General features: G+C 43.5%; 1 protein-coding gene across 1 annotated transcript; it reads left to right on the top strand.

Moving 5' to 3' along the window:
* Nucleotides 1–426: 426 nt before the first annotated feature.
* Nucleotides 427–24890, top strand: ccdc135 (coiled-coil domain containing 135). The gene is given in 18 exon segments (XM_049582228.1): nt 427–518; nt 1645–1769; nt 3559–3730; nt 3895–4020; nt 5256–5450; nt 5553–5696; nt 8217–8435; nt 8522–8659; nt 10420–10489; nt 10925–11053; nt 11656–11784; nt 14001–14221; nt 14334–14549; nt 16418–16528; nt 17839–17949; nt 20116–20310; nt 23407–23546; nt 23973–24890. Coding segments are annotated over 17 exon segments (2529 nt in total). The 5' UTR covers nt 427–518; the 3' UTR covers nt 24061–24890.
* Nucleotides 24891–26011: the final 1121 nt, after the last annotated feature.

Below are 26011 nucleotides of genomic sequence, written 5' to 3'. Positions count from 1 at the left end.
AATCCAATAATATGTAATGAAGTAATGTTACTATGAAAATGAATGTTGAGTTCAGGGTAAATAATTTTAGTAAATGTTGGTTCATTTATATATTTTAATAATAATAATAATAATAATTTTATTTGTATAGCGCTTTCAAAACACTCAAAGACACTTTACAAAAACAGAAAAAAACAAGTTAAGATTTTTTTACAGAGTTCATTCATATGATTATTTATCTTGTAATCCTTTTTTTTTTTTTTTTAAAAAACATGTATTAAATACTTTACTTTAAATATAACTTCAGCATCAATACACCAGAATGATTTTTTTTCCTGATTTAAAGAAATGAGCGGCCTCTGTGATCGACAATGTTTCTATAAAGTTGCATTCTCTCTGACAGCACTTGAACGCAACGTGTTGTCCGAACGTCATCACGTCCGGCTGTTGCCATGGAGACGGAGTAGCAACAGCGCTGTAAGTTCTGATGGTTCAACAGAAATTAACGTTCAAAACCTGCTTCATTCATCGCACGACACGTAAGTTCAGCTTTAAATATTAGTCCTGGATATATCTTAACATGTATTTTAATATGTATTTGAATAGTTTTTGTGACTTATTTTGACGCGACGCTCACCGACACGTGAGCTAACTAGCTTATTTTCAGTTTCCACCGTTTCCACAGACGCCCACGGTCACAGTAACAATAAGATAGAAACGGTTTTGAATGATATATCTGCTCCGTGGAGCTGTATTTTAAATGTCTTTGGGGCTTTTCTTTAAATTGAGAGACTGACGTACAAACATCTGGTTTCATTTTACTTTATTATCAGAAAAAAAACCTGAAACTTGTCTTGCAGGACGTCAGCTGTTACACATAAACACACAACAAACCTTTAACCACACAATAAAACTACATTACGAGGAAAAGCGGCTGCAGAGCAACAAATTATTTAAAATATCTAGTGTTTAATTAATTAAAGGTTCATGTGCTGTTGCACTCAGTCTGGTGGAGGCAGCATCAGTCCACTAAGTGCAGTGGCGTTAGACACCACAGAAGAAGAAGACAGCTGAGCTGAAACAGTTGTATGATAGTACTGAACTGTGCAGCCTGTGTGTGTCTGTATGACATTTACATACATGCACACACATGCACTACATTCTGTCTGAGCTACAGATAGAGTTTATGAGTGCACTCCAGGGTAAAGCAGCGTCCACACAGATGCCCAAATATTTACAGGTGGAAACTTGTTCAATCTGTGTGTCCTGGACAAAAACTGGTGGAGGATACAAGTTCATTGGAAGACCAAAACCTTCTTCTGCTTGTGTCGTCTTTGGATTAATTATAAGTGAATTCCTCACACAGCCCTGAGGTGCTCCCGAGATAGTAACAATCAGCAACTTTAACTGCCTGTGCTCTGTTTGCAAAAAATAAATGATGGTGGTTTTAGGCTCGTCGAAATGCTTCAGGATGAGCTGAATGTTACAGCTGCATCTTCTGTGCTACCATCCTGCGTACAGTCAAAACAGGCACAAGCTCAGCTACGAATGTTGCAGGACAGAAATGAGTCACCGTGAGCTGCCGGTCAGATTCACCGTGTCCACGTCTGCAACCATGATAAGATCTCTGTCTGTGACGGCTTCTCTGTGTTTTCCTGATAAAAGATGGAGACTGTACTGGAGTCAGAGCGTGAGGAGGAAGTCAGGGGTGGAGAGACATGGGAGGAGGAGGAAGAGGAGGAGGAGGAGGAGGAGGAAACTCTGCATGTTTCAGCTCCTCAGGAGCCTCTGTGAGCCCTCACAACACACACACACTGAAGGAGGACAGGAGTTGTCTTTAAGTGACTGATCAATAACTGGTGTTGTGTTCAAATTATCTATTAATATACTGAGGGCTTGAAAAAGGTCATTTTTGTACTGGCTGAAAATCAGTTGGAAACACTTTCCTCAGTAAAGTCATTTCTAAATCGTCTTTAATGATTGTAGAGTGAATATCTTCAGGTTTTGGACCTTTGGAGAGACAAAGTAGTCAATTTCAATATGTCAACTTGTGCTTGGAGAAGATGTGACGGGCATTTTTCACAACTTTCTGACATTTTATCGACCAAACAAGCGATGAGGTAAATTGAGAAAGGTTAGGGCTGGGCGATGTGGCCCTGAAATAATGTCACAATATTTCAGCTTATTTTTGCGATAACAATATTCTTGACAGTATGACAAATTAGTAAAAAACTAAATAAAAAATAAATATTATTAATTTAAGAAAACAGAATTGCAACAAAGAATTACAGTTTGCTTCAAATATTCAGTAAAAACTAAAGAAAAATGATCTCTCATTTCTTTAGTTTGTGAACGACGACAGTAACTCAGAGTGAGATTCAGATTCTGCTACAATATTATTAGTTCAACAAAATAAAATCTACCACAGTTTACACATTAAACAGCTCCCAAATACAAAAATGGCCCCCTGGGATCTCTCTATATATGTATATATATGTATATATGTATAAGTATGACACCTTTTGTGCTTAGAGGGGAGCTAAGACACACCTGGCCACTCTCAACCTGCAGACATGCAAAACCAAAGATACTCTAAAACTGAAGATAACGCATTACAAGCTGCACCAGTGGTATGAAATGATTTACACTTGTCTCTGAGGTGGGCGTCTCTCCCCCACATACCCTCACCTCATTTGGAAATGTAGTAAATGTCATGTGGATGGATGAAATCAGATTCAACCAATACAATGCCATCGACAGTAAAAATGTAATGTTTGCTTCTAATTTTGCTGCTCGTTTTATCTGCTACTTTAAAGTCTGATATCACCTGAGTGTAAGATCACGGCAGTTGTTGACAGATCTCACAAGAGTATGTTGCAAAAACAGAGACAAGTGACTTGCTCCTGATATGTGTGTCTGAAAAAAGTGTCAGAATCTTTAGAGGGGGTGGAGCTTGTGAAAAATGGGCCCAGTTTTTACTTCAGTGACTGAAGCAAATAATCTGTACTCACGTTCACTTCTCCCGTTGAGATGAACGGACCCAGGGCTGCTGCTAGTCTCCTAAAAGGCCGGGACAGTGGTGAAACCCACGTGACACAGATACAGGAAATGAATCCAAAGTGGGCCGTCTCAGTCTCTGACAAAACCAAACACAAACACACACAAACAGACGTAATGATTAGCTTTCTTAGCTCTGAGTCAAGCAGCAGACACTTTTGAGACAGAAAGGTTGTATAAAGTAGAGGACTTCTTGTGTCCAGAGTCTCCTGTCAGCCAAGACCAAGGCGACATCAACTCTTTAAAAATCACCCCTGCAGAGACCAAACAACTTAAACCCCAGAGAAATGCAAGTGAGAAGGAGCCGGTAGACGTAAAGATGCATACAGATACTTGAAATACACTGTTTTACAAGCCAGTTATAAACGGCTGGTGTATTAGATAGCAGAAACACTCTGTACAATAACAGCTGCATCTCCTGTTAGAAAAATGTTTTCATCTAAAAACATAAATGTGTGTGATGATGGGTGAAGACTCTATGACAGTCATGATTCACTGTCTTCTCCTGCTGTCCTTCACCAGCCTGAAGTGGGACACAGCAGACGAGCTGTGTCCCGAGTCCTACAGGGTTAACTCCCCCGACGAGATTCGACTGTTGGCCATCGCCGACAACTTCCAGCGTCAGTATTCACACCTGTATCCTGACCGCAAATCACTGCTGCTGCTCTGCCCTGTCAACGAATGTGGTGTGAAGGTAACTCTCACAGTCCAACTCATCTTACGAGACGTGTTTTTGCTTCGTCCTTCTCTTTTCTGTTTTTGTACCTCAGAAAGACAAATGCCACCTTGTCCTCTAATCTTCAAACAGCTCATGTACTATATCTACGTCTAATTCCTGTGTATTTTTTTTACATTCAGAAGTTTGTCTCCACGACTCTTCGGCCCACGATGACAATCTACCCTGAACTTTTCACCTGGGAGGGCTGTGCCTCCTTTGTGGCTGACTTCCTGTCTCTGGTCCCTTTGGAGCCGCCTGTGGACCTGGTGAGAAAGAACTCTAATGCAGAGATTATAATTTGATCCACTTAGGCTCCGATCACAAAGAAAGCGTTTTAGCAGCTGGAGGCGGCTTTTTGTTATTGTTTTTAAATGAGAACTAGTCCATGCCCATTGGTAGCTTTGTCACCTTCTACCTATGCCAATCCTCAATGCCTATGTGCAGTTTCACATAGATTGACCACGTCAGTGAGTAGAAAAACGTGGGACAGACAGAATGACTGACTGACAGAATGACACACTGACAGTTTCCGTGATTCGCATTTCGCATTTTAGCCATTTTGAAGCATTTTTCTGTTGTTATAGCGCCACCCAGTTGCCAATTAGAGTTAAATTTCTCCAGTCACCTTGAGGCGTCCTGTTCTACATATCTACCAAGTTTAGTAAAAATCCATATGGCAGTTAGGCCTAGATAAGAAATGAGCTCTCTAGCGCCCCCATTTTGTTTGATGGGGTCAATAATGGAGGGGTCCCCTCAGATTATGTGTGGTCATATGCCTACAAAGTTGCGTGGTGATGGGTGAAACCCTTGAGAGGTTATACACCTTTATGTGATGAGCCACGCCCTCCGCAATATTCATTGCCTTATAGAAGCTCAGTTTTAGGAAGTTTTCCAACTTTTGCTTGAAATGTTGAAATGTTGTCGTGGGACAGATAAAGCTCTGAGTTGCCCTGCACTAAAATGATCCACTTCATCATATTTACAACACACTGATATTTAAGGATGATGGGAGACAAAGCTGTGGTTGGTTGTTCCTCGTCACATACGCACCGCACTGCTGTGCTGAGTCAAGTTTCAGAAACGCTGGATCCTACACTTCCCATGATGCAACTCAGTAACATCTTTCATTAGAGCCCTCGTCTGCAAAACACACTCATTTGTAACGCAGACTTTCTGTTCAAAGCGTATTTTCTACTTCTTTATTTTCAATTTCTGTTTATGTCGAATAAACTGACCTTTATGTGTGAAACTAGTGGAATGCCCCTTTAAAATGACAGTACAGTCGTAGATACAGGCAGAGCACCTCAGGAACATGTTTCATCTTTTCAGAAAGGTGGATGAACAAACTCTTTAGAGGAAAACAGAGAATACAGTAGAGACTTGTAGAAGCCAAGGCAGCTTTGAGAGGCAGCTAAACACATGTTCACATACACATCCATAAATACACACAGACTGTCAGTGTGTATTGCTGATAGTGTCGGTGTGTGCGTTGCTGTCCCAGCCCAGGTACCTGTTCTCCCCCAGCTCGGTGCTGCAGAGTCAGAGAGCCACATGTTTTGAATCTGCCGCCCTGCTGTGCAGCCTGCTGCTCGGCGCCCACTACGACGCCTACTGTGTCAGCGGCTACGCTGTCAAACAGATGTGTCTGCTGGACCAGAGCCTGCAGGAGTGCCCCCTGCAGGACACTGAGGTCAAGGTAAGTGCTGCTCTCAGTGCTGTGTATGTTCCTCCCACAGTCAGACAGCTCGTTGACTCACAGATACAAATGTGTCTGCTTGGTTGTGTCTTGTATGTGCAGAGTGTGACCTCAGAGCAGGAGCCACAGGAGAACAAATACACAGTGAAACATGTGAGGGAGCTGAAGAGTCACTTTCTGATGCAGCAAGAGAAGAAGAAACAGGATGCGGAGGCTGCATCACTTCAGAAACAAAAACTCCAGGAGGTAACGTGATCTTTTTACTATAAAACCAACACAGTGTGACAGCTGTAGTTTAACTGTAGTTACAGAACAATGCCGGATCGTACTGATGGAAATAAAATAGCTCATTAACTCTACACCATGTTGCACCTGAGGGTCCAGGGGTCAAATCCACTGTCCTTATGTAAAAAAGTCATTGTGTGGGGCTGAAAGAGTTGAAATCACTGTCAAAGTCACTAAATCATTATAGTTCACTGGACTGTTATTCATTGATTCATACTGTAGATACACGGAAGTACCAGATATTATCAGGAACAAAAATTTGAATTTTTAAAATGTAAAAACAATTCTGTTCTACAAGACATCACATATTAAGCTACTTATGGGTCAAATAACAAAGAAGACCAGAAACAATACACACTGAAAATGACGTTTTGATCTAAAGATGGAAAATCTTCATTTTGTGCGTTTTTTCATGCTGATCGTGATATATATTTTTGAAACATATTGTCCCTGTAATAAAGGTCCAGCTTGTCATTTTGAGAGCGTCAGCAGGTTCCCATCCTGAAACACAGCCATCAACATTTACGTGTTTCAGTTCTCTGAGTGAAATTGTGTTCTGATCGTACACCATGTCCTAACTCGATGTGACGCGACAAGAGCGTCAGCAGCTAAATTAGTTTGACTGTATTGTTTTCTGTTGGACTGTCCTAACTGCCCGTGAGCAACGCGACACGATGCACGTTGGAAGCCCCACAGTGGATGAGGAACGGCTGATTCACGAGGTTTTAATGAGGAGTTACCTACAGGATACCTCCTTATTTTACTACAAACTAACTGAGGCAACGTCTGCTCAGCACCGTTTGATTTGAATGGACACAACATGAGGATTTTCTACCTGGAAATTATTGTAAATTAACATTGAGATTCAGTCTATAATGATTTCTTTGTTTCCCTGGCACAAAAGGGGAAATAAATAACGACAAAAACAAAATGAACAACATTATAAAAACATTGGTATCAACTATCAGCCAAGTTGTTCTTTTAAACATCAGTTGAGTTTCTAACCCAGTGAATCCCTAGTTTCAAGGTGTACACCTAACATTAGTGTCATCAGTTCAGCATCTGACCAAATGTCTCCCCTTCTGTTCCCCCGAGATACGACGTTGAGTAATGGCCTCAAGTTCGGCATTCCGGCTGTCGCCATCTTGGTTCAGCAGACAGTCTGTCACTCAAAGCAGCCATGCCCTTAATTATGCATAACTTTAAGCCTTAATAACATTTAAATGGGTGAATTATATAAAAATGCACCCTCTGTACGGCTATCGAGAAGGGGGAATTAGCTATAGACGCCAATACTGTTTTTGTAAGCTTAACAAAGTTTTTTGTAGCTTAACCATTTTGAAGTCTATCGTGTTTTGTGTAATTCCAAGTACATGAAAAGCTCCTTGGGCGCAGACCAGTTAGACCCCTATCTTTTAAAGGTTGCTGCCCCCATCATTGCTGTGCCTTTTACGCACATTTTTAATTTAACGCTCAGTTTTGTTTCAGTTCCAAAAGTCTGGAAGTCAGCCCTCGTGACTCCTCTACATAAGGGAGGCGGCACTAATGATCTGAATAGCTATAGGCCTATCTCAAAACTATCTTGCCTGGCTAAAGTGTTGGAATCTTTTGTAAATGAACAGTTTTGTATTTTTCTGTCTGCAAATGCTATTTTAAGTCCCTGTCAGTCTGGGTTTAGATCCGGCCATAGCACCATTACAGCAGCAACTGTGGTTCTAAATGATATAGTTTGAGCGTTAGATCATAGGAGACACTGTGCAGCCTTATTTATAGACTTGTCAAAGGCTTTTGATACTGTTGATCACATACTGCTTCTGCATAAATTGAGAGTTTTTAAGATTAAAAAATGGTGTGCCACAAGGGTCAGTTTTAGGCCCATTGTTGTTCACTTTGTACATAAATGATGCCTGTGCCTCTGCAGAAAACTGTAAAGCATATTTTTATGCAGATGACACAATTCTTTATGCTTGTGCACCATCGTCAGAGGAAGCTGTATCAAACCTTCAGTGTGCATTTGACTGCGTGCAGAAAACTTTTGATTCTAAATGAAATCAAAACTAAATTCATGTTATTCACAAGGTCAAGGAAGTGTGATCCTGATGCCTTTTCCGTCTGTTCCCTTAATGGCACCCACATTGAACATGTTACAGATTACAAATACCTTGTGAACTCACGCATAGCTGTAAAACAGCTTAATGCTCAATCAGTTTTCCCTGAATAAACAATGGTTGATGATGAACATGGCGGTCTGTGGGGACTGACTGGCTTCTGGAGCCAGCCTCAAGTGGCCGTTTGAAGAACTGCAGTTTTTAGTACTTCTGTGCTGGCTTCATTTTTCAGCCCTGGAGGTCGCCGCTTAGTTCTGACAAATCATTACAACTTCCACAAGAAACGTCCCTTAAATAAAACTTAAAGTTAGATAATAAACTTGTCTGTCTCTTCTCTTTCTACTTTGACCTTTGACCTTTTCTTTATGAATAGGACAGTGAGCAGCGACCTGCCGAACCCCTGCAAGGACTGTGGGTGCACTGTTGGGTGCTGGTGCTGTCAGGGAGTCGGAGCGTCGAGGAGAACTTCTTCATCGACCCCCTGACCGGGAGGAGCTACAGCACTGATGATGACAACTTCCTGGGCATCGAGAGCGTGTGGAACAATCACAACTATTATGTCAACATGCAGGACTGCAGGAACGGCTGTGCTGTGAGTCCACCACTAAATACACTCTATACATGCCTGTTTCCTGTAAATCTGCTCATGCGTGTGTGTTTATGCGTGTGTGTGTGTAGGATATGGTGTATGACCTGGAAGATTTAAAGATGTGGGAGCCAGTCCTGTACGGTGCAGCCAGTAAAAGGCAGCTGATTCTTGACATTGTGAAGGAACAGGAGAGGGAGATGATGAGCAGAATAAACGATGGTGATGAGGTGTGTATGTGTGTTTTTTACATCTGTGTATATGTAGTGGATATTTAGAGGTATGACTGAAATGAGGTTTTGGAAGCAGAAGGCGGCAGGCGGGCAAAAACCTATAAGAATATTTTTTGTTTTTGGCAGTAAATCACATTGAAAGACAGATAAATCAGTCAACTCAAAATTAGATTCAAATGTTTGGACTGAGCAGCAATGTCCAGGGCTGAAAAATGAAGCCAACACAGAAAAACTTCAGTTCCTTGAACGGCCACTTGAGGCTGGCTCCAAGAGCGGGTTGTCTCAACAGCTGATTTTCCTATTTATGACAACTGTATGAGGCTGATTTTTTTTAAAAATTATAATTCACCAGTTTAATTTCATAAAAATGTAAAATTATGTAAAATTACAGGCGGGCCTCTTTAAGTGATGGACGCTGTCTGCTGATAGTGTCCCCAGCTTCTCAGTCAGATCTACCCCTTGTCCTCCACAGCTCCACCCTCTCGTCCAGGGCTATCTGTCTATCTATCTATCTATCTATCTAGCTGAGAGTCAGCTTGGGGTGCAGACTTTAGCAGACTTCACTGATTTAATAACCCAGAATTCCTTTCAATACTGACATGATGTTGTGGGTTTTTCAACTGAAGAAAAAAAACAACTTATGAATGTTTAATAGGGTTGACCCAAAAAATTCGAAGCTTCAGCGCTTTTTTTTCTCCGTTTTTTTGGGGGAGGCCTTAAACGCAACACTAACCCCCACCTGTCCGATACTGACAACGAGCGCACTGAGAGCTGGCAGACATGTCCAAGAGGTCATCAGATGTGTGGGTACACTTTAAAATATGCCCCGACAACCCCCAGAAAGCAGAGTGCCAGATTTGCCAAAAGCAATTGGCATATCACAACTCAACAACAAATTTGGGAAATCACTTGAAAAACGTAAGTAGTAACTAGTAGGCCTAATATGCATTTTCCAGTTCCACCGGTCCTCTCTGAGTCTGGTGTCAGAGACACTTCTGATGCTCTGAGTTGCGCATCTGTTTGATTGTGCTGCAGTGTGCGCCAAGGGTTTTAATTTACTGTTCAATCAAAAGATAAACACTACTTATCACCGACCATTAGTGTTTTTCGTTTGTGAATATTTTTATCTTAATTCTAGTGTTGGAAGAAACTACGTTTTCGCCATAAATTTTCGTAGTCGAATGCTTCGAATTAAATTCGTTCTGAGCTCCGAAGCTTCAAATGTCCATAAATGGATTCGAAGGTCAGCCCTAATGTTTAAAACAGCTATTGATAGTGAGGTCTATTAAAGTGTTACTTGAAGGGGCGTCGGTGGCTTAGTGGTAGAGGAGGTGCCCCATCAAGGCTGTTGCCGCAGTGGCCCGGGTTCGACTCCAGCCTGTGGCCCTTTGCTGCATGTTGAATCACCAGAGGCTCCACAATACCATATTATCAGGATACTTTAGTTACGACACAATATTATTTCAATTTTAAATGGGTTGCGATATTTTTGCAATATATTGCGATTTATTACCTGTTTTCAACTGTAAATAATGTCCCCAAATGAAAACTTTGTCAACATCTGTTTTATCTGCTAAGATAGACATGTCAGACTGTTCATCTCACTTGAGTCATTTTGTGTGCAGCAAAATGTATCGAGTGGACTGTAATGCCATGATTTACCAGAGTTACAGCCAAACAAACACATGCATTGACATTGAAACAGGAATGAAATTTATTGTAAAGTCAACATTATGTTGTTGTTGTTTGTTTTAAAGGAGGAGGAGCAGTCCAGAGTTCTTAAGATGCCACGATCCTGGGTCAGTTACATCAAAGTCTCAGAAAAAGGTACATGAACATGAGTTATTAATCTGATGCTACAGTGAACTGATGCTGCACGTTACCCTGTACCCTCTTTACCTCTTTATTGTCAAGGTCAGGTTAGTGTCTATTTGTAACCAGTTATGGTGATGACACACCGTTAACCTGTTTTTTGCATCTTACTGGTAATCTTATTTTTTATATTTGTTTATTTAGCACTCTATATATCAAGTATCCCTCCTACTTTGTGATGCAACCGCCATGCAACAAAGTCCGTCAGGATAAACACAGTTATCCATTACATCTATAAAGATGGTGATGTTAGTTATCCATTAAATCATCTGAGTATGAGTAGTAAATAAAGTGCATACAGCAGAGAAAACACATGTGTAGTAAAACCAAACACATGCCACCTGATGCTGTGACACCTCCACAAACTGTTGCCTCTCGTTTCTCGTTCAGACCTGGAGACCCGCTGGCCCGAAGGACAGAAGGTGACTCACTACAGAAAAGCAAAGCTGGAGAGGTTTGCACTGTACCTGAGGTCAGACGGCCTGGTCACACGACTGACTACATACAAAGACCTGGACTGTGAGTGGTTAACAGAAACCTCCCACTTTTGAAAATAATTCAGCTGTTATTGTCTCACAAAGTTGGCTCAAAGTTAGAGAGTGAAATAGCAGAAGAAAGGAAGAAAACCAAACTGGAGAAGAAGGTTAAACTTCTGGAGGAATACATTCATAGAGAGCACAAACTACAAAGTTAATTTGATCCCCAAAACGATTGTAGCACGAAATTGCAATGAAATTTAATTCAGTTGAATCCAAAGCGTAAAATAAAAAGCGTATCCATCTGGTCGCAGAACACTCTTCTCGGGGTGTGTTGGTGTGTGTGTGTTACAGACAATGAGAAAGAAAAAATTAGCGGCATACAGTTCATTCAGATAATTTGGAAACAGGCTGCACTGAAGTAACTCTTAGGAGGAAAGAGAAATTCCCTCGAGACACGACCAAAAAGAGAAATTTTTGCAGAGCTTTTCATATGACAAGCACACACACTGGATTTATTTTAATAACTTAAAAATGTTTGAAGTGTGCAGCTGTATTATCTAGTACAATAGAACAAATAGAAATCCCTAGTGTGCGTAACATGATGTGTGTGTGTGTGTGTGTGTGTGTGTGTGTGTGTTACAGGCACAGAGGTCGTCATGGTGAAGGAGTGGTATCAACACAGAAAGGACCACCTGGAGGAGCGGGAGGTCAACAAGGTCGAGAACTTCACCTCAGAGCGCTTCAAACGTGGAAGAAGCTTCCACCTCTTATGTACGTCTGCTTTCTGCTGCTGTCCAGTTAAAACCTCACATTGCCTTAAGATGCATTTTAACCATCCTGTAGCACTCCATGAGGGTGACATGAGGGCCTGACGTCCTCTAGTGGGACCTGTGCTCACAGCCCAGCATCGTGCAGCTCCATCATTCCCCAGAGAACACCAGAACTGGCAGGTCCACCATCAGCGCCCTGTTCTCTTCAGATGAGAGCAGGTTCACACTGAGCACGTGTGACAGGCGTTAAAGAGTCTGGAGATGCTGAGATGAATGTTTTGCTGCCTGTGACATCATCCAGCATGACCGGTTTGGTGGTGGGTCAGTGATGGTCTGGGGAGGCAGATCCTTGGAGGGTCACACAGACCTCCGTGTCACAGCCAACAGTACCCTGACTGCTGTTAGGTACCAGGATGAAATCCTCAGAGCGACTGTTAGACCTTACGCTGGTGCAGAGGGTCCTGGGTTCCTCCTGGTGCAGAGGGCCCTGGGTTCCTCCTGGTACAGCGGGCCCTGGGTTCCTCCTGGTGCAGAGGGTCCTGGGTTCCTCCTGGTGCAGAGGGCCCTGGGTTCCTCCTGGTACAGCGGGCCCTGGGTTCCTCCTGGTGCAGAGGGTCCTGGGTTCCTCCTGGTGCAGAGGGCCCTGGGTTCCTCCTGGTACAGCGGGCCCTGGGTTCCTCCTGGTACAGCGGGCCCTGGGTTCCTCCTGGTGCAGAGGGTCCTGGGTTCCTCCTGGTGCAGAGGGCCCTGGGTTCCTCCTGGTGCAGAGGGCCCTGGGTTCCTCCTGGTGCAGTGGGCCCTGGGTTCCTCCTGGTGCAGAGGGCCCTGGGTTCCTCCTGGTGCAGTGGGCCCTGGATTCCTCCTGGTGCAGAGGGCCCTGGGTTCCTCCTGGTGCAGCGGGCCCTGGGTTCCTCCTGGTGCAGAGGGTCCTGGGTTCCTCCTGGTGCAGAGGGCCCTGGGTTCCTCCTGGTGCAGTGGGCCCTGGGTTCCTCCTGGTGCAGTGGCCCTGGGTTCCTCCTGGTGCAGAGGGCCCTGGGTTCCTCCTGGTGCAGAGGGCCCTGGGTTCCTCCTGGTACAGAGGGCCCTGGGTTCCTCCTGGTGCAGAGGGCCCTGGGTTCGTCCTGGTGCAGCACGTCCTGGGTTCCTCCTGGTGCAGAGGGCCCTGGGTTCCTCCTGGTGCAGTGGGCCCTGGGTTCCTCCTGGTGCAGTGGGCCCTGGGTTCCTCCTGGTGCAGAGGGCCCTGGGTTCCTCCTGGTGCAGTGGGCCCTGGGTTCCTCCTGGTGCAGAGGGCCCTGGGTTCCTCCTGGTGCAGAGGGCCCTGGGTTCCTCCTGGTGAAGAGGGCCCAGGGTTCCTCCTGGTGAAGAGGGCCCAGGGTTCCTCCTGGTGCAGCAGGCCCTGGGTTCCTCCTGGTACAGCAGGCCCTGGGTTCCTCCTGGTGCAGTGGGCCCTGGGTTCCTCCTGGTGCAGAGGGCCCTGGGTTCCTCCTGGTGCAGAGGGCCCAGGGTTCCTCCTGGTGCAGAGGGCCCTGGGTTCCTCCTGGTACAGCAGGCCCTGGGTTCCTCCTGGTGCAGTGGGCCCTGGGTTCCTCCTGGTGCAGAGGGCCCTGGGTTCCTCCTGGTGCAGAGGGCCCAGGGTTCCTCCTGGTGCAGCGGGCCCTGGGTTCCTCCTGGTGCAGAGGGCCCTGGGCTCCTCCTGGTGTAGGACCCGGCCTCATGTGTGTGTAGGCAGTTCCTGGATGATGAAGGCATTGATGCCATTGACTGGTCCTCTCGTGTCCCTGACCTAAATCCAACTGAGCACCTTTGGGACGTTATATATCAGTACATTTGACGCTGCCACGTACCACCACAGACTGTCCAGGAGCTCACTGATGCCCTGATCCAGGTCTGGGAGGAGATCCCCTAGGACACCATCTGCTGACTCATCAGGAGCATGCCTAGACGTTGTCGGGAGGTCATACAGGGACGCAGGGGCCGTACACACTACTGAGTCACATTATGAGTTGCTGTGATAAAATCCATGCAAGCTGGAGCAGCCTGATGGGTTGATTATTTTAGTTTCCATTGACAGTCGTTACATCATTTTGTTCTCAATAAATTATGTAACATACATCAGTAAAAATTCTAAACTGGAATAATGCGTTTATGAAACTAATGTGTGATTTAAGTGTTCTCTTAATTTCTATGAACAGTGTTCTATGAACAGTGTTTGCTCAGTTCACAGGTACACATCGTCCAGCACAGGCACAGAACACGAGATGGAGTTCGGCAGTGCTCATCTTGACAATTTGGTGCGGAGGGTAAAGTCACCAAGTTAGATGACGGAGACCTTCGAGGGCCGGGGGGACTTCCTCTACTATCGACATGTCGTCCTCGGTCGACACGTCCAGTTCTCAGAACCAGATGTGGACACCGATCCAGATGACCGACCGCTGCTGGTAAAAATATAGAAACCAAAAATTCTCACTTCGTTTTATGAACCTTATCAGTAGCTCAGGATAGTTGAGAGTCGCTTAATGTGCATGAGTGTGTGTTTTTGTGTGCAAACAGAAAATAGTGGAGCGTTTCCATAGGAACAGATCCAAACCGGCCAGCGAAGACGTGGCCGAGCGAGTGTTCCTGTTAGCTCAAAGACGCATCGAGGTGACCTATCACTTAGGGGATCACAGATTTATCCCTTCAAAGAGGAGCTTCACCAAACCCCGAGAGTCAACAGAACAAAAGAAGGCCGGGGTCTTCACATCTCACATGGTCACCAGCTTCCAGGTACAGACAACAAACACACACGAAGGTATACAGGAAGTTTCAAACTAAAAGCCTCTGAGCAATGGCGATTTTGAGGGGTGACCTGGGGTGGCCGGGGCCACCCGTGAAAACTCATTGGCCACCCCTGTGGCCACCCCAGATCTGATAGGTAGTTGGTCAAGTCCGTCAACAAAAGAAACAAGAGAAATGCTGCCAATCAATGATGATCAGCTGATTTAGGGCCAGTTTTACATTTTTAATTAACACAGTAATGGTCGTACTGAAGCTGTGAGAGCTGATTTCTGCTCAGCGGACGTTTGGCCAATGGCCATGCAGGTCTGATAGGTGAGCCATCAGCCATGAGATGAGCACGCCCCATCTGCTGCTGCTGCTAATGAAACGGGAGGACGGTCACAGTGACAACGTCAACTGCAGAACTGCTGGATAAAAACGGCACGCTGAATCAAAGCCAGCGTTTCAATTTATGCCTTCATCAGGGCCCTGGACATGAATACTGTCTGGGTTGAAAACCACTTTTTGCACATTTTCATATGGTGCCGTAGCATTGTTTCGACCTCTCATTGTTCCGACCTCTCATGAGTCCAACGTCCCGTTGTTCCGATATGTGATTATTACTGTATTTGTGTACGATAGAGGATCAGCAACACAACAAAAGTAGGCTACTGGTCGAGATACAAGTGTCATAGAGAGGAGAGAGTGAAACACCATAACCTCCTGATATTAATTCTGGGGTCCGGGTTGTGTGGGGAGCTTTCCGCGGTGCTGAACGGCTCCCGGCGGGCGTATTTCGGCCTTGATGGTGCGCCACGCCCGCGACCGGCTCTGGGTCAGCTGGGAAAGGCTTGAGGCGGAGCAGGCTCACAGCTTATGTGTTTGCCACTTTCTTTTTCATTTTAACCCACACCATGATCTTTTCCTGACCCTAACCAAGTGGTTTTTGTGCCTAAACCTAACCAGACCTTAACCACAGGGCATCATGATGATTTTGGAACAACGGGACTTCGGAACAATGAGTTTAATATGGTCGGAACAATGGGATGTCGGAAAAATATATGTATATATAATATATGTATCTCCAACAAATTATATCTAATTATATCTGTAAAGAACAACAAATATTCCTTTTTTTAGGCTACAAGCTTATTTTATCTTTTTGCTTACAGATGGACTTTTTAATAAGGCCTATCTTTAAGTATTAAGCTTTGATTTGAATTTTTTGGCTTGTTCTGTTGCCTGGATTGCTGTGTTTTTATGTAACCACAAGATGGTGCCTCAATTAGTAGAACAAACACAGGTAACAATACAGGTGACACAGATGATGAGCTGATGACTGATTAATGTTATTCTATAGGATGAGTAATCTAACTTGTGGAGAGATGAGGACTTTAATCCGCTATAAGGAAATGGCTCTTAGAAAATGTGTACCCTATTCTGAACATAATTACTGATTAAAAATCGACATGTTAAAATGACCAGAAATTCCTGAGGACTGTGTTAGGTGGAGATGGAATTTAAAAAAATGACTTTTTTTTTTCCAAGTATTTTTTTACCTGCATAGACACCTTTATTTGACAGTTACGAGACAGGAAATCACAGGAGAGAGAGGGGATGTGACATGCAGCAAAGGTCCTCCGACCAGGATTCGAACCGGGGTTGGCTGCGTACGTGGCATTATACTTTATATCATTATATTATATGCCATGGCCACCCCACACTAGCTTTGTGTCCCATCTTGGCCACTCCAGTAAAAATGTCCTGGATACGCCACTGCCTCTGAGCTGTTTCTGGGATCGTACACTCCAGTAATAACATTTGTGTGTGTGTGTATCTGTGTGTGTGTGTGTGTGTGTGTGTGTGTGTGTGATCAGGTGGATCTGTCTGAGAAGCCTCTTCAGACTCTGACTCTGTATGAGATGCTGGCGGCTCTGATGACGGACGAGGAGGAGGCGGTTCTCCAAATCAAAGCGTCTAAGAAGGAGGTAACTGTAGCATCGAGCTGTGTCACAGCTCATAATGTTTTATAGATTCTGGATTTTTGAATGACAGAAAATGGTCACCTGAGCAAACTATTTTTTTTTACAGTCCTCCCTCAGTCAAACATGTCCCAGTTAATCACCAGTAGAGCCCAGTTCAGGTCAAAGATTTGCAATTTGCCAGTTTACACCAATGAGACTAGACGAGACGGTGTATCCACAGCTCTCTGTACTTCTGTTCTAACCTCCAGCTTTTCAGGATTATTTTGTTGCTGAGTATAATTTGTATTTTCTGGAAATATGAATCGGGACAGTGACAGCACAGGACACTGAACTATAACATGAGTCCTCATTATAAATGTCTTGTATATAAAATGTCTGTATTCTTGCAGCCTTTGACTCTGTGCTCCTGCCCCCCCCCAGATGGGGGCGTAATGCTGGGTTCATACTACATGACAATTTTGTTCCGACAGTCATCTTGTCAGATTAGGCGACTGTGGAGTCATCAAATTCAGGGGTTCATTCAGGACGTGTGTGATGTCATCAGATTATTCTTGTTCTATTTTTATTATTATTACTATTATTTCAGTCACTGTGTCTATTCATGTCCCAGCTGAACTGTTACCATAGTAATGTAAAAAGCGCCACCAGATGGGCGGAGCTACATTTGAAGTCCTGCAGGCAAACTATGACAGTCACTCCACAACAAGTTCCTGAAAATGTTTCACAATAAAAACCTGTTTAGAAAATGAAGGGATTCTCTCAGCTGAAATGATCAGGGGCTTTTAATTTGAAACTGATACAGGAAGTGTTGAGTTTGTAATGACAGCGCGATGCATTAAATGTAACAGGACAAATGGGAGCGGATTAAAACTGAAAATAGAATGAGAAATGACAGTATGTTTCTAAAGTAGTGTGTTTGAAATGTAGCCTCTGCAGCTGTGCTGAGTAAAGGCCCAGACACTATCTGTGAGTTTGATTCCTTTATATCCTCCATTATGAAGAAAGAACATTCTTTGCTAGCTTGATGCTAATGACAGTACTCAGCGTGTTGATAACGTGCCTCTGCTGTTTCCTTTTTACTCTGTGTGCTAACAGGAAACGACGCCGTACGTCGACAGTGTAAAGCTAACATTGTGTAGTCTGAACCCGGCATTACAGTTAGCACAGCGTGGTGTTGCTACTTTTACTCAAGTTCAAGGTGTGAATACTTCTTCCACCCCTGATGTGTGTGTAGGTGAGAGACATTGTGGCCTGTAGAGAGCAGGAGGAGGGAGACGTTCAGCTTGACTTCTCCCCGTGGACGACAACAGGAGCTGCCAGACATTGTGGCCTGTAGAGAGCAGGAGGAGGGAGACGTTCAGCTTGACTTCTCCCCGTGGACGACAACAGGAGCTGCCAGGGCCCGCAGCCAGAGACAGGAAATGGTGAGACATACACACACACACACACACACACACACACACACACACACACTACATGTGTAACTTGGTTGTGTCAGATTTCCAATTTTTAACAGCTCTTGTGTAAAGAAAAGTTTACCTGTGGATTTACCGTATCTGTTTTACTCCCCACTGATCAATTCCTGGATATAAAATACCTTTAAAATTGCCACAAAATTCTAGCCCATCATCGCCAGACCAAATCACAACTGCAAATCAATTTGGACCCTATTTTTTATTTTTGATCTATCATCAGCCGTGGATCAAAATGCCTCTAAACACAACCAATCAGAGCTGAGCAACGGACAAAACAGACTGCCGCGTGCATCATGAGCTGTAATGGTGTAGCATCAATGTACTGTGAACAAGTGAAGATATTTTTGCCATCAGAATTTAGATAAAAGGTGTTTTTCATTCATTTTCTAACCGCTTCATCCTCTTGCGGGTCACGGGGGGGCTGGAGCCTATCCCAGCTACATCGGGCGAGAGGCAGGGTACACCCTGGACAGGTCGCCAGACTATCGCAGGGCTGACACATAGAGACAGACAACCATTCACGCTCACATTCACACCTACGGACAATTTAGAGTTATCAATTAACCTGCATGTCTTTGGACTGTGGGAGGAAGCCGGAGTGCCCGGAGAGAACCCACGCTGACACGGGGAGAACATGCAAACTCCGCACAGAAGGGCTCCCACGCCCGGGATCGAACCGGCAACCCTCTTGCTGTGAGGCAAGAGTGCTAACCACCACACCACCGTGCCGCCTAAAAGGTGTTTTTACTTTACTTACTTAAATATTTGAAACACAAGGAAAAGGCCAAACTGTTTTTGGTCAACTTGTTGATCCTTGAAAATGTATCAGGGCGCTCCTCTCTACTGGTGTCAACACCCCACATTAGATAAATGGTTGTGATTGGCCTGTCGCATCTCCAAATGTTGGAAATCTGTCCAAAGCAGAGAGAGAGCAAATGCATCTGCCAGAGCAGGAACACTGCTCACAGATTTGTCTGGTTCCCAGGCAGCAAAATTCTCCTAAAAATGTAATTCTGTTTAAACGACTAAAAAACCTCTAGAATTACTGCTGTGTGGTTTCACACCTCTGCGAACCAGTCAAGTTGGATTTACAGTTTTCATCCATGTCTGTGAAAACAACTGGTTCTTCGTACACACGTACTCAGCAATCTGGAAATCCATCGGTTAAAAAAAAAAAACAAACAAAAATTCTTCCTTTACCTCTGGAGGCACAGCCTGGAGTTTTTCGACTAACCGGAAGTGAAGGGGCCTCACGCCCTTCACTTCCGGCGGTGCCCCCAGGGAATCGCCGTGTTGTTTACAAATACTTCGGATAGAAAACCAGCAGAGTTTAGCTATATATCACATTTTTCACGTTACTATATCACCGTGTAGACTAATCTGATGTTTGTTAAGTCTATAAACACAATGACTGAACAAACGTTACTATTTCTGTGTGCACATAATTGATATGGTTATCGTAGATTAGCTGGGCTAACCGTTAGCTGTTAACGTTAGCCGTTAGTGTTGTCTATAACCATAGACTGTATAAAAATAAGGTAATAACTCAATAAACGGTCCGTGAATAAAATATTTTTTCCAGCAGATATCTTAGTTACAACATGATTGAGCTAGCAAAGCAGTTTTGCGTTGCTATGTGTGGTATTTCTACGATGTCTAGAAAGCATCAGTGGCTGCAGCTGACAAGGACAGTTAGCAAAGCTAACATCAGGACGTCATCTGTTAAAAGCCTCCTGTTGCCGGATACGACATCAAACTACTCCAGTTAGCTCAATCATGTTGTAACTAAGACATCCACTGGAAAAAATATTTTTTTTCACGTTGATGAGACGGCATTACTGGAGCGGTCGCTATGGACGCGGAGCTTGCTGTTTCTGTAGGTACACATTTCCTGGGGACACGTCTCGGCCACGCCCCCTCCATTGTGATTGGTTAAAGCGCAGCATCGTTCAGACTGAAAGCCCCCCCCCCCCCAGTCGTCTTTCACACAGGGCTGCCGACAGATTCTACAACGTAGATTGCAGAATCTGTCTTGAGAGGTTACCAATTCAGTATCTGACCAAACATCGCTCCTTCTGTTGTTGAGATACGTTGTGGTTTCTGTGCTTGTTGCAGGAGCGTGTGGCTGCAGAGGAGCAGAAGTGGCTGCAGGAGAAGGAGAAGGACATCCTGGCTCCCCACCTCATCCGGCTGGGCAACAAAGAGACTCTGAGTGCCGAAGACGCCAGGCAGCTCCACCAGGACTGCTTGACCGAGTTTAAACAAAGACTGGTGGAGCACGCCAATCTCATTCAGGAACACTATGAAAAGGTACAGCCAGGGCTCCAGACTGTTTTCCACTGGTAGCACTGGTGCAACCAACTGAGGAAGTTGGTCTCACCAGCACATGATTAGTTTGCACCCTTTTTATGTTCTTATTATTATTGAAATCTTTTTTTTTTAAGCCAAAAATAAAAAAAAAAAAATAAAATAAAATTGAATAATGTGATACTTTGGCTCTGATGCAGCTGCCTCTTTGTTACCTCACACAGCGTCCTGCCCACAGCGCCATCTGTAGGGTTCAACTTTATGATTAATGGCCTATCAACACTAAAGGCAGCTGTGCCACAGACGAAATGAAATGAACTGAACTCTCTGACTCAGTGACCAAGGGGACTGGTTGATGAAAAAAATCCACCGGCCAAACATATTTTCTACCGGTCGAAATAACGGGTGTGATTAGCAGATGGGCGGCAAGTGATAGTTCAGTCAAGCTTGTTTCAAACATGCATATTTTTACTGGTCAACATGTTTGTATATTGAATATGACTTTAGTAATTAAGTATTTTAAAATGCTGCAATAAAACAACTTTAAATGATCAGAGAGATAATTGGGGACCTGTTGAACAAGAACATTGCTGATAACAACCTGATCTGATTTTTTAATAGACATTTTAATTTAATTAAAATTTTAAAATTTCATTTATTAATGTATTTAGTTATTTATCTTCTGCAGATACATATTTCTTCTAGCGTACTTAGAGAATTGTATTTATTATGCCCTGTCATGTCTCTCTTTGGCTAATAATGTGTGTAGTATGTTCATGATCTACAGGCCACTCTATGAATAGGTTGACCCGTCTTGGTCACGGGTGGGATGGGTTGCCTATGTAGAAATAAATGGGATACGTTATGATTTTGGCATCTCATTATTAAAAACTATGTAGTGACACTACAGGAAAGAAATGACACATCTGTTTTAACAATGGTAAACAAGACAAAAAAAGAAACCCTCCTATATGAAATAACCTTCGTGACCATTTGAGTATAGATTACAGTTTACAAGGTGTACTTGAATGCACCAAGGTTGGTGTTCAAAGGTGTGTCTCAAATCACCTCCCTTAGTACACTTCTGTGTAGTATACTATGTGCACTATGTATTCATTTCGACAGGGTAGTGTTGTCTCAAACCAAACACAGCTGTTTTGCACTCCCTGGAAATGACGACCGCAAATTAGCTAGTTAGCAAACTAGCATTAGCATTCGCGTGATTGTTTGCTGTACCAAATCATTACAGACTGCTAAATTAACCCAACAAACATACTGCTGGCTTATACCCGACAACAGTATAGTGGTACTTAGTGCAAAAAACACATGTATTTGTACAATGCAGCAACATTCACGGTTGCACAGTCCTTGGCCGCTATTTCCAGTTTGAAAAGTGGTCCCTCCCCTTCTGCTACGCAGCCAAGATGGCGACCATTGAGTGTGAGAAGTGTCCATAGTTCCACACTCAGCTTCTTGACAATTTTGAGTGCACCATCCAGGTACTGATAGTGCACTGCATTTTTATAGACTTCTTAGTGTGAACGCACTTCTGCACTCTAAATATTAAGTGCAAGTACAGAAGTACGCGATTTGAGACACAGCATAAGTCTGTGCACTTTATCATACAAAGCAATGTAGATTTCAGAGTTTACAGGGTGCAACTGAATGCACCCTAAAGTCCTTGTCACTGCATGAGTGTCAAACTGGTCTCAGACAGAGACAGAAGCAGTAAGGCAAGGCAAGGCAAGGCAGGTTTATTTGTAGAGCACAATTCGTACACAAAGTAATTCAAAGTGCTTTACAGAACAAGAAAATGCATTAAAATCACAATACAAAATAAAAACATAAATAATCATTATAAAATGAACTTTAAAAGAGAAGAGTGCAGATAAGATCCTTTCAGTCATATGCACAGTGAAATAGAGCTGTTTTGAGCCTAGATTTGAACATTGTCAGAGTAGAGGCCTGTCTCACATCTTCAGAAAGACTGTTCCAGATTTTAGCTGCATAAAACTGGAATCCTGATTCCCCATGTTTAGTCCTGACTCTGGGCACCAGCAGGAGGCCGGTCCCTGAGGTCCTCAGAGTCCGAGATGGTTCATATGGTACTAACATGTCAGAGATGTACTTTGGTGCTAGGCCGTGGAGAGACTTGTACACAAGCAGAGCTGCTTTAAAGTCTATTCTCTGAGCCACAGGAAGCCAGTGTAGAGACCTGAGGACAGGACTAATGTGCTCGTAGTACGACTGTAAATGACTCCAAAACGCAGCAGAGACTCAGCACAGGTTTCTATAATGTGACTATGGCACAAACATTTACCCGCCAGTGTGGCAGATAGTCTTCTGAGATTTAATCAGCACACAGAAATTCTACCCACATTTGGTGCTTGGCAGATGTTAATGTCCACCCTGACTGGGAGGTTTATTAGTCCAGACTTTGAAAACATGTATCTCCATTTTGACTTTCTACAGTGCATGGAGTGTCCATGATATTCCCTAGCAACCGTTAGCATTGGTATCCAAATGACCAATGGAAAGACGTTTTATTTCATCATCTTTTCAGCACATTGGGTGTCAGAAGTTTCCATCAAAGCACATAGAAAGTCAAAATCGTCAAAAGTGGAGATACGTGTTTTTCATCGGACCGACATTTAGTAACCAACGAGATAGTTTCCCAGCATAACTGTAGAGTAAAAACAAGAAGAAAAGAGGTTTGTCCTGGTTCTCAAGAATGAGTAACTCATAGTTTTATGATTTCTTGCAGTTGGTCCTGCTGTTGCCTTTTTAATGACATCTGAAACATCCTGTGTGCTACATACTGTCCAGTGGAAACCTAGAAAGACTCACGCTTCTTTAAAGTTCAGGTTGTAGAAGCTTCAAGTGACAGGGTGTTACGTCTCTGCAGTGAAAATGGGCTGTCCAAGTCACATGACCTCAGCTGCTTTTATCTGTTGTTGTTTACACCAGAGTCACTTTTCTCTGAGGAGACGTGCTGTGTGTTTATTGTTTGTTTAGAGTTTATATGTCCACAGAAAGAATCTCTGCATGAGAACTAATCCACTGCAGGAATCACTGATGCTCTGTAAAATCTGTGTGCAGGAGACGCGGGAGCTGCAGAGGAAACAGCAGTGGTACCAGAAGAACCAGCTCCACATGACGAAGGAGGAGGAGGAAGAGTACCAGACCTACTGCTCTGAGAAAACACTACAAATACATGTTGCCAAGAAACGCCTCGTCATGTAAGTACTGTTCTTCTCTTGTGATTCTTGTACTTGTATCCTTGTGAGGACCCTCACTGACATGACGCATCCCTAGCCCCTGACTCTCAGGGACTGTTAAACTTGGTCTGTGAGCCGCTAATAAAGACAGAGAAGAAGAAGAACAACTGCAGCAGCTGTCTAGAGGGTAAAACATGTCGCCGTGTGGACGTCTTTCACAGTTCCACAGGAAGACAGCAGGACTGCGCCGAGGGTCTAACTCTGCCAGCTGCTGGACAGAACCATGATCTGTTCAGAGATCAGTGACTGGTTGATCAGTAGCTGCTACTGCAGAGTGAACAGAAAGTATTTTGGCCTAACAGCAGATGGTGTGTGTGTGTGTGTGTGTGTGTGTGTGTGCGTGTGTACACGTGATTCCTGATGTGTGTTTCTTTGTGTTTGATCCAGGCACAAGGAAGCAGCTTCTCAGAAGTACCAAACTCTTGATCAGAAGCTGAAACGAGACCCCCGACTGGCCCCTCACCTGCTCGGCTGAGCCTGACACCCGCCATCTAAGATATTTCTACTGGAGGAGTGGATTTAATGAGTTATTATCTCTATCGTCTGTACCCTGTGAAGAGTCTCATGTCTGGAGCAGTTAGACACATTTCAAATAACAAAAATCAAGAACTGAAAATATTTCCAGCAGTGCTGCGAAACATATATTTCTAACAGTTTGTATCTATGAATGATAATGTGTCTCAGTCTGTTCATCTGACGCCTGTGTGCACCTCAAAGTGCCTTTAAAAGCAGCAGCTGGATTTACATCAATGTGTTTTGGATCTTTACAGTCCTGATGAGTCCCAATATCTTGAGTGACTCCCGTGTGTAAGTTGCACTAAAGATGATAAGACACGTTCACCAGAGTCAGCATTATTAACGAGTAGGTTTTCACCTAGGCCAGGGGTCGGCAACCTTTACTATGCACAAAGCATATTTTAACCTTATAATGAAGGTATCTAAATCAGCTGATCAACTTTACTAAAGGCTCCAAACGAGCATTCATTAATATCTTAAAGTGGCTCCTCTGCAGTGGGCTATCCATGATAATCTGCTGCTTTAACTTTGCAGCGTTGGCCATGAAAGCAAAAAAAAATCTCTCCTCACACTATTGAATTCTCTGTTTTCCTTTTTTGAATTTGGAATCAATCGTTAGCCTCACTAGGAAGAGTCAAAATGAGCCACCGCCATTAAGGTGTGGCAAAATGTAGAGGAAAAGGTGCCAGGTCGTAGACGTACGACGCACATTTAAGTTGAAGAAATGTTAAAAAAAGAAATGTTTTAACGGTATATTGGCTTCACATTTTTACAGTCGGAGAATGTAAGAACAATGATGTATGAAAATAAAAATGTTAAAAAAATAACAGTTATTTATTTCCTTTTCTTTTTGACAAATCCATCGGGATGTTTAGGGAACATATGAAATTTTTCCTTGGTGTTTTGGTGAATAACCATGTTAAGAGAAAGTATAAGATGGCAGCACACAAAAACTACAACAGTCAAGAACCACAAATGAAACAGAAACATTGAAGCTAAAAATAAACAATATCATGTAAAATATTTACAACCCTGATTCCAAAAAAAGTTAGGATGCTTTGTAACAGAATGCAACAACTTGTAAATCCTTTTTGACCTATATTCACATGAATACAGCACATAGACAAGATATTTTATCTTCAATCTGATTAACTTTATTGTTTTTTGTAAAGATAAACTCATTCTGAATTTGATGCTTCAGCACGTTCCAAAACAGTTGAGACAGGAGCAATTAAAGCCTGGGAAAGATGTGGAATGCTGGAAAACCCAGTTTAGTACATTCCACAGGTGAATAAGCTGCAGGTGATAGTGTCATGACTGGGTATGAAAGAGACATCCTCAAAAGGCTGAGTTACTCGTGAGTAAGGATTGTCACTTGGTGAAGAAATGCTCTGGCAAACAGTCCAACAGTGTGAGAACAACAGCTCTCTACACACAGATACAAAGAAGAACAGTTTCCCACTTTGTGTCGGCCCATCTCAGAGGAGTTCGGCCTCAGAGACGTCGGCACTGTTTGTGGACGTTGTTGATATCTGGCTGGTCATTTGTAGGTGCAGCGATGTGTTCACTGACGGTGGTTTTCCAAAGCGTTCCTGAGCCCATGTAGTAATGTCCTTTGTATAATCATGTTGGTTTTTAATGCAGTGCAGCCTGAGGGGTCAAAGGTCACGGGTATTCGGTCTTGGTTTTCAGCCTTGCCCCTTACATGTAGAGAATTCTCCAAATTCTCTGAATCTTTTGATGATTTAACAGATTGTTGATGGTCAAATCTATAAATTCACATATCTGCACAGGAAAACTTCTAAACAGGTGTTTTTGATCACTCCACATCCTACCCAGTCTTTTGTTTTATAATTTTTTTTATTTTATAAATAAAGTGTATCACAAAACTAAATACCTTGTCTCTGTAC

Source organism: Epinephelus fuscoguttatus, linkage group LG7 (genome assembly GCF_011397635.1).
Source record: "Epinephelus fuscoguttatus linkage group LG7, E.fuscoguttatus.final_Chr_v1".
NCBI lineage: Eukaryota > Metazoa > Chordata > Actinopteri > Perciformes > Serranidae > Epinephelus > Epinephelus fuscoguttatus.
This window is presented reverse-complemented; position numbering and strand designations above follow the sequence as displayed.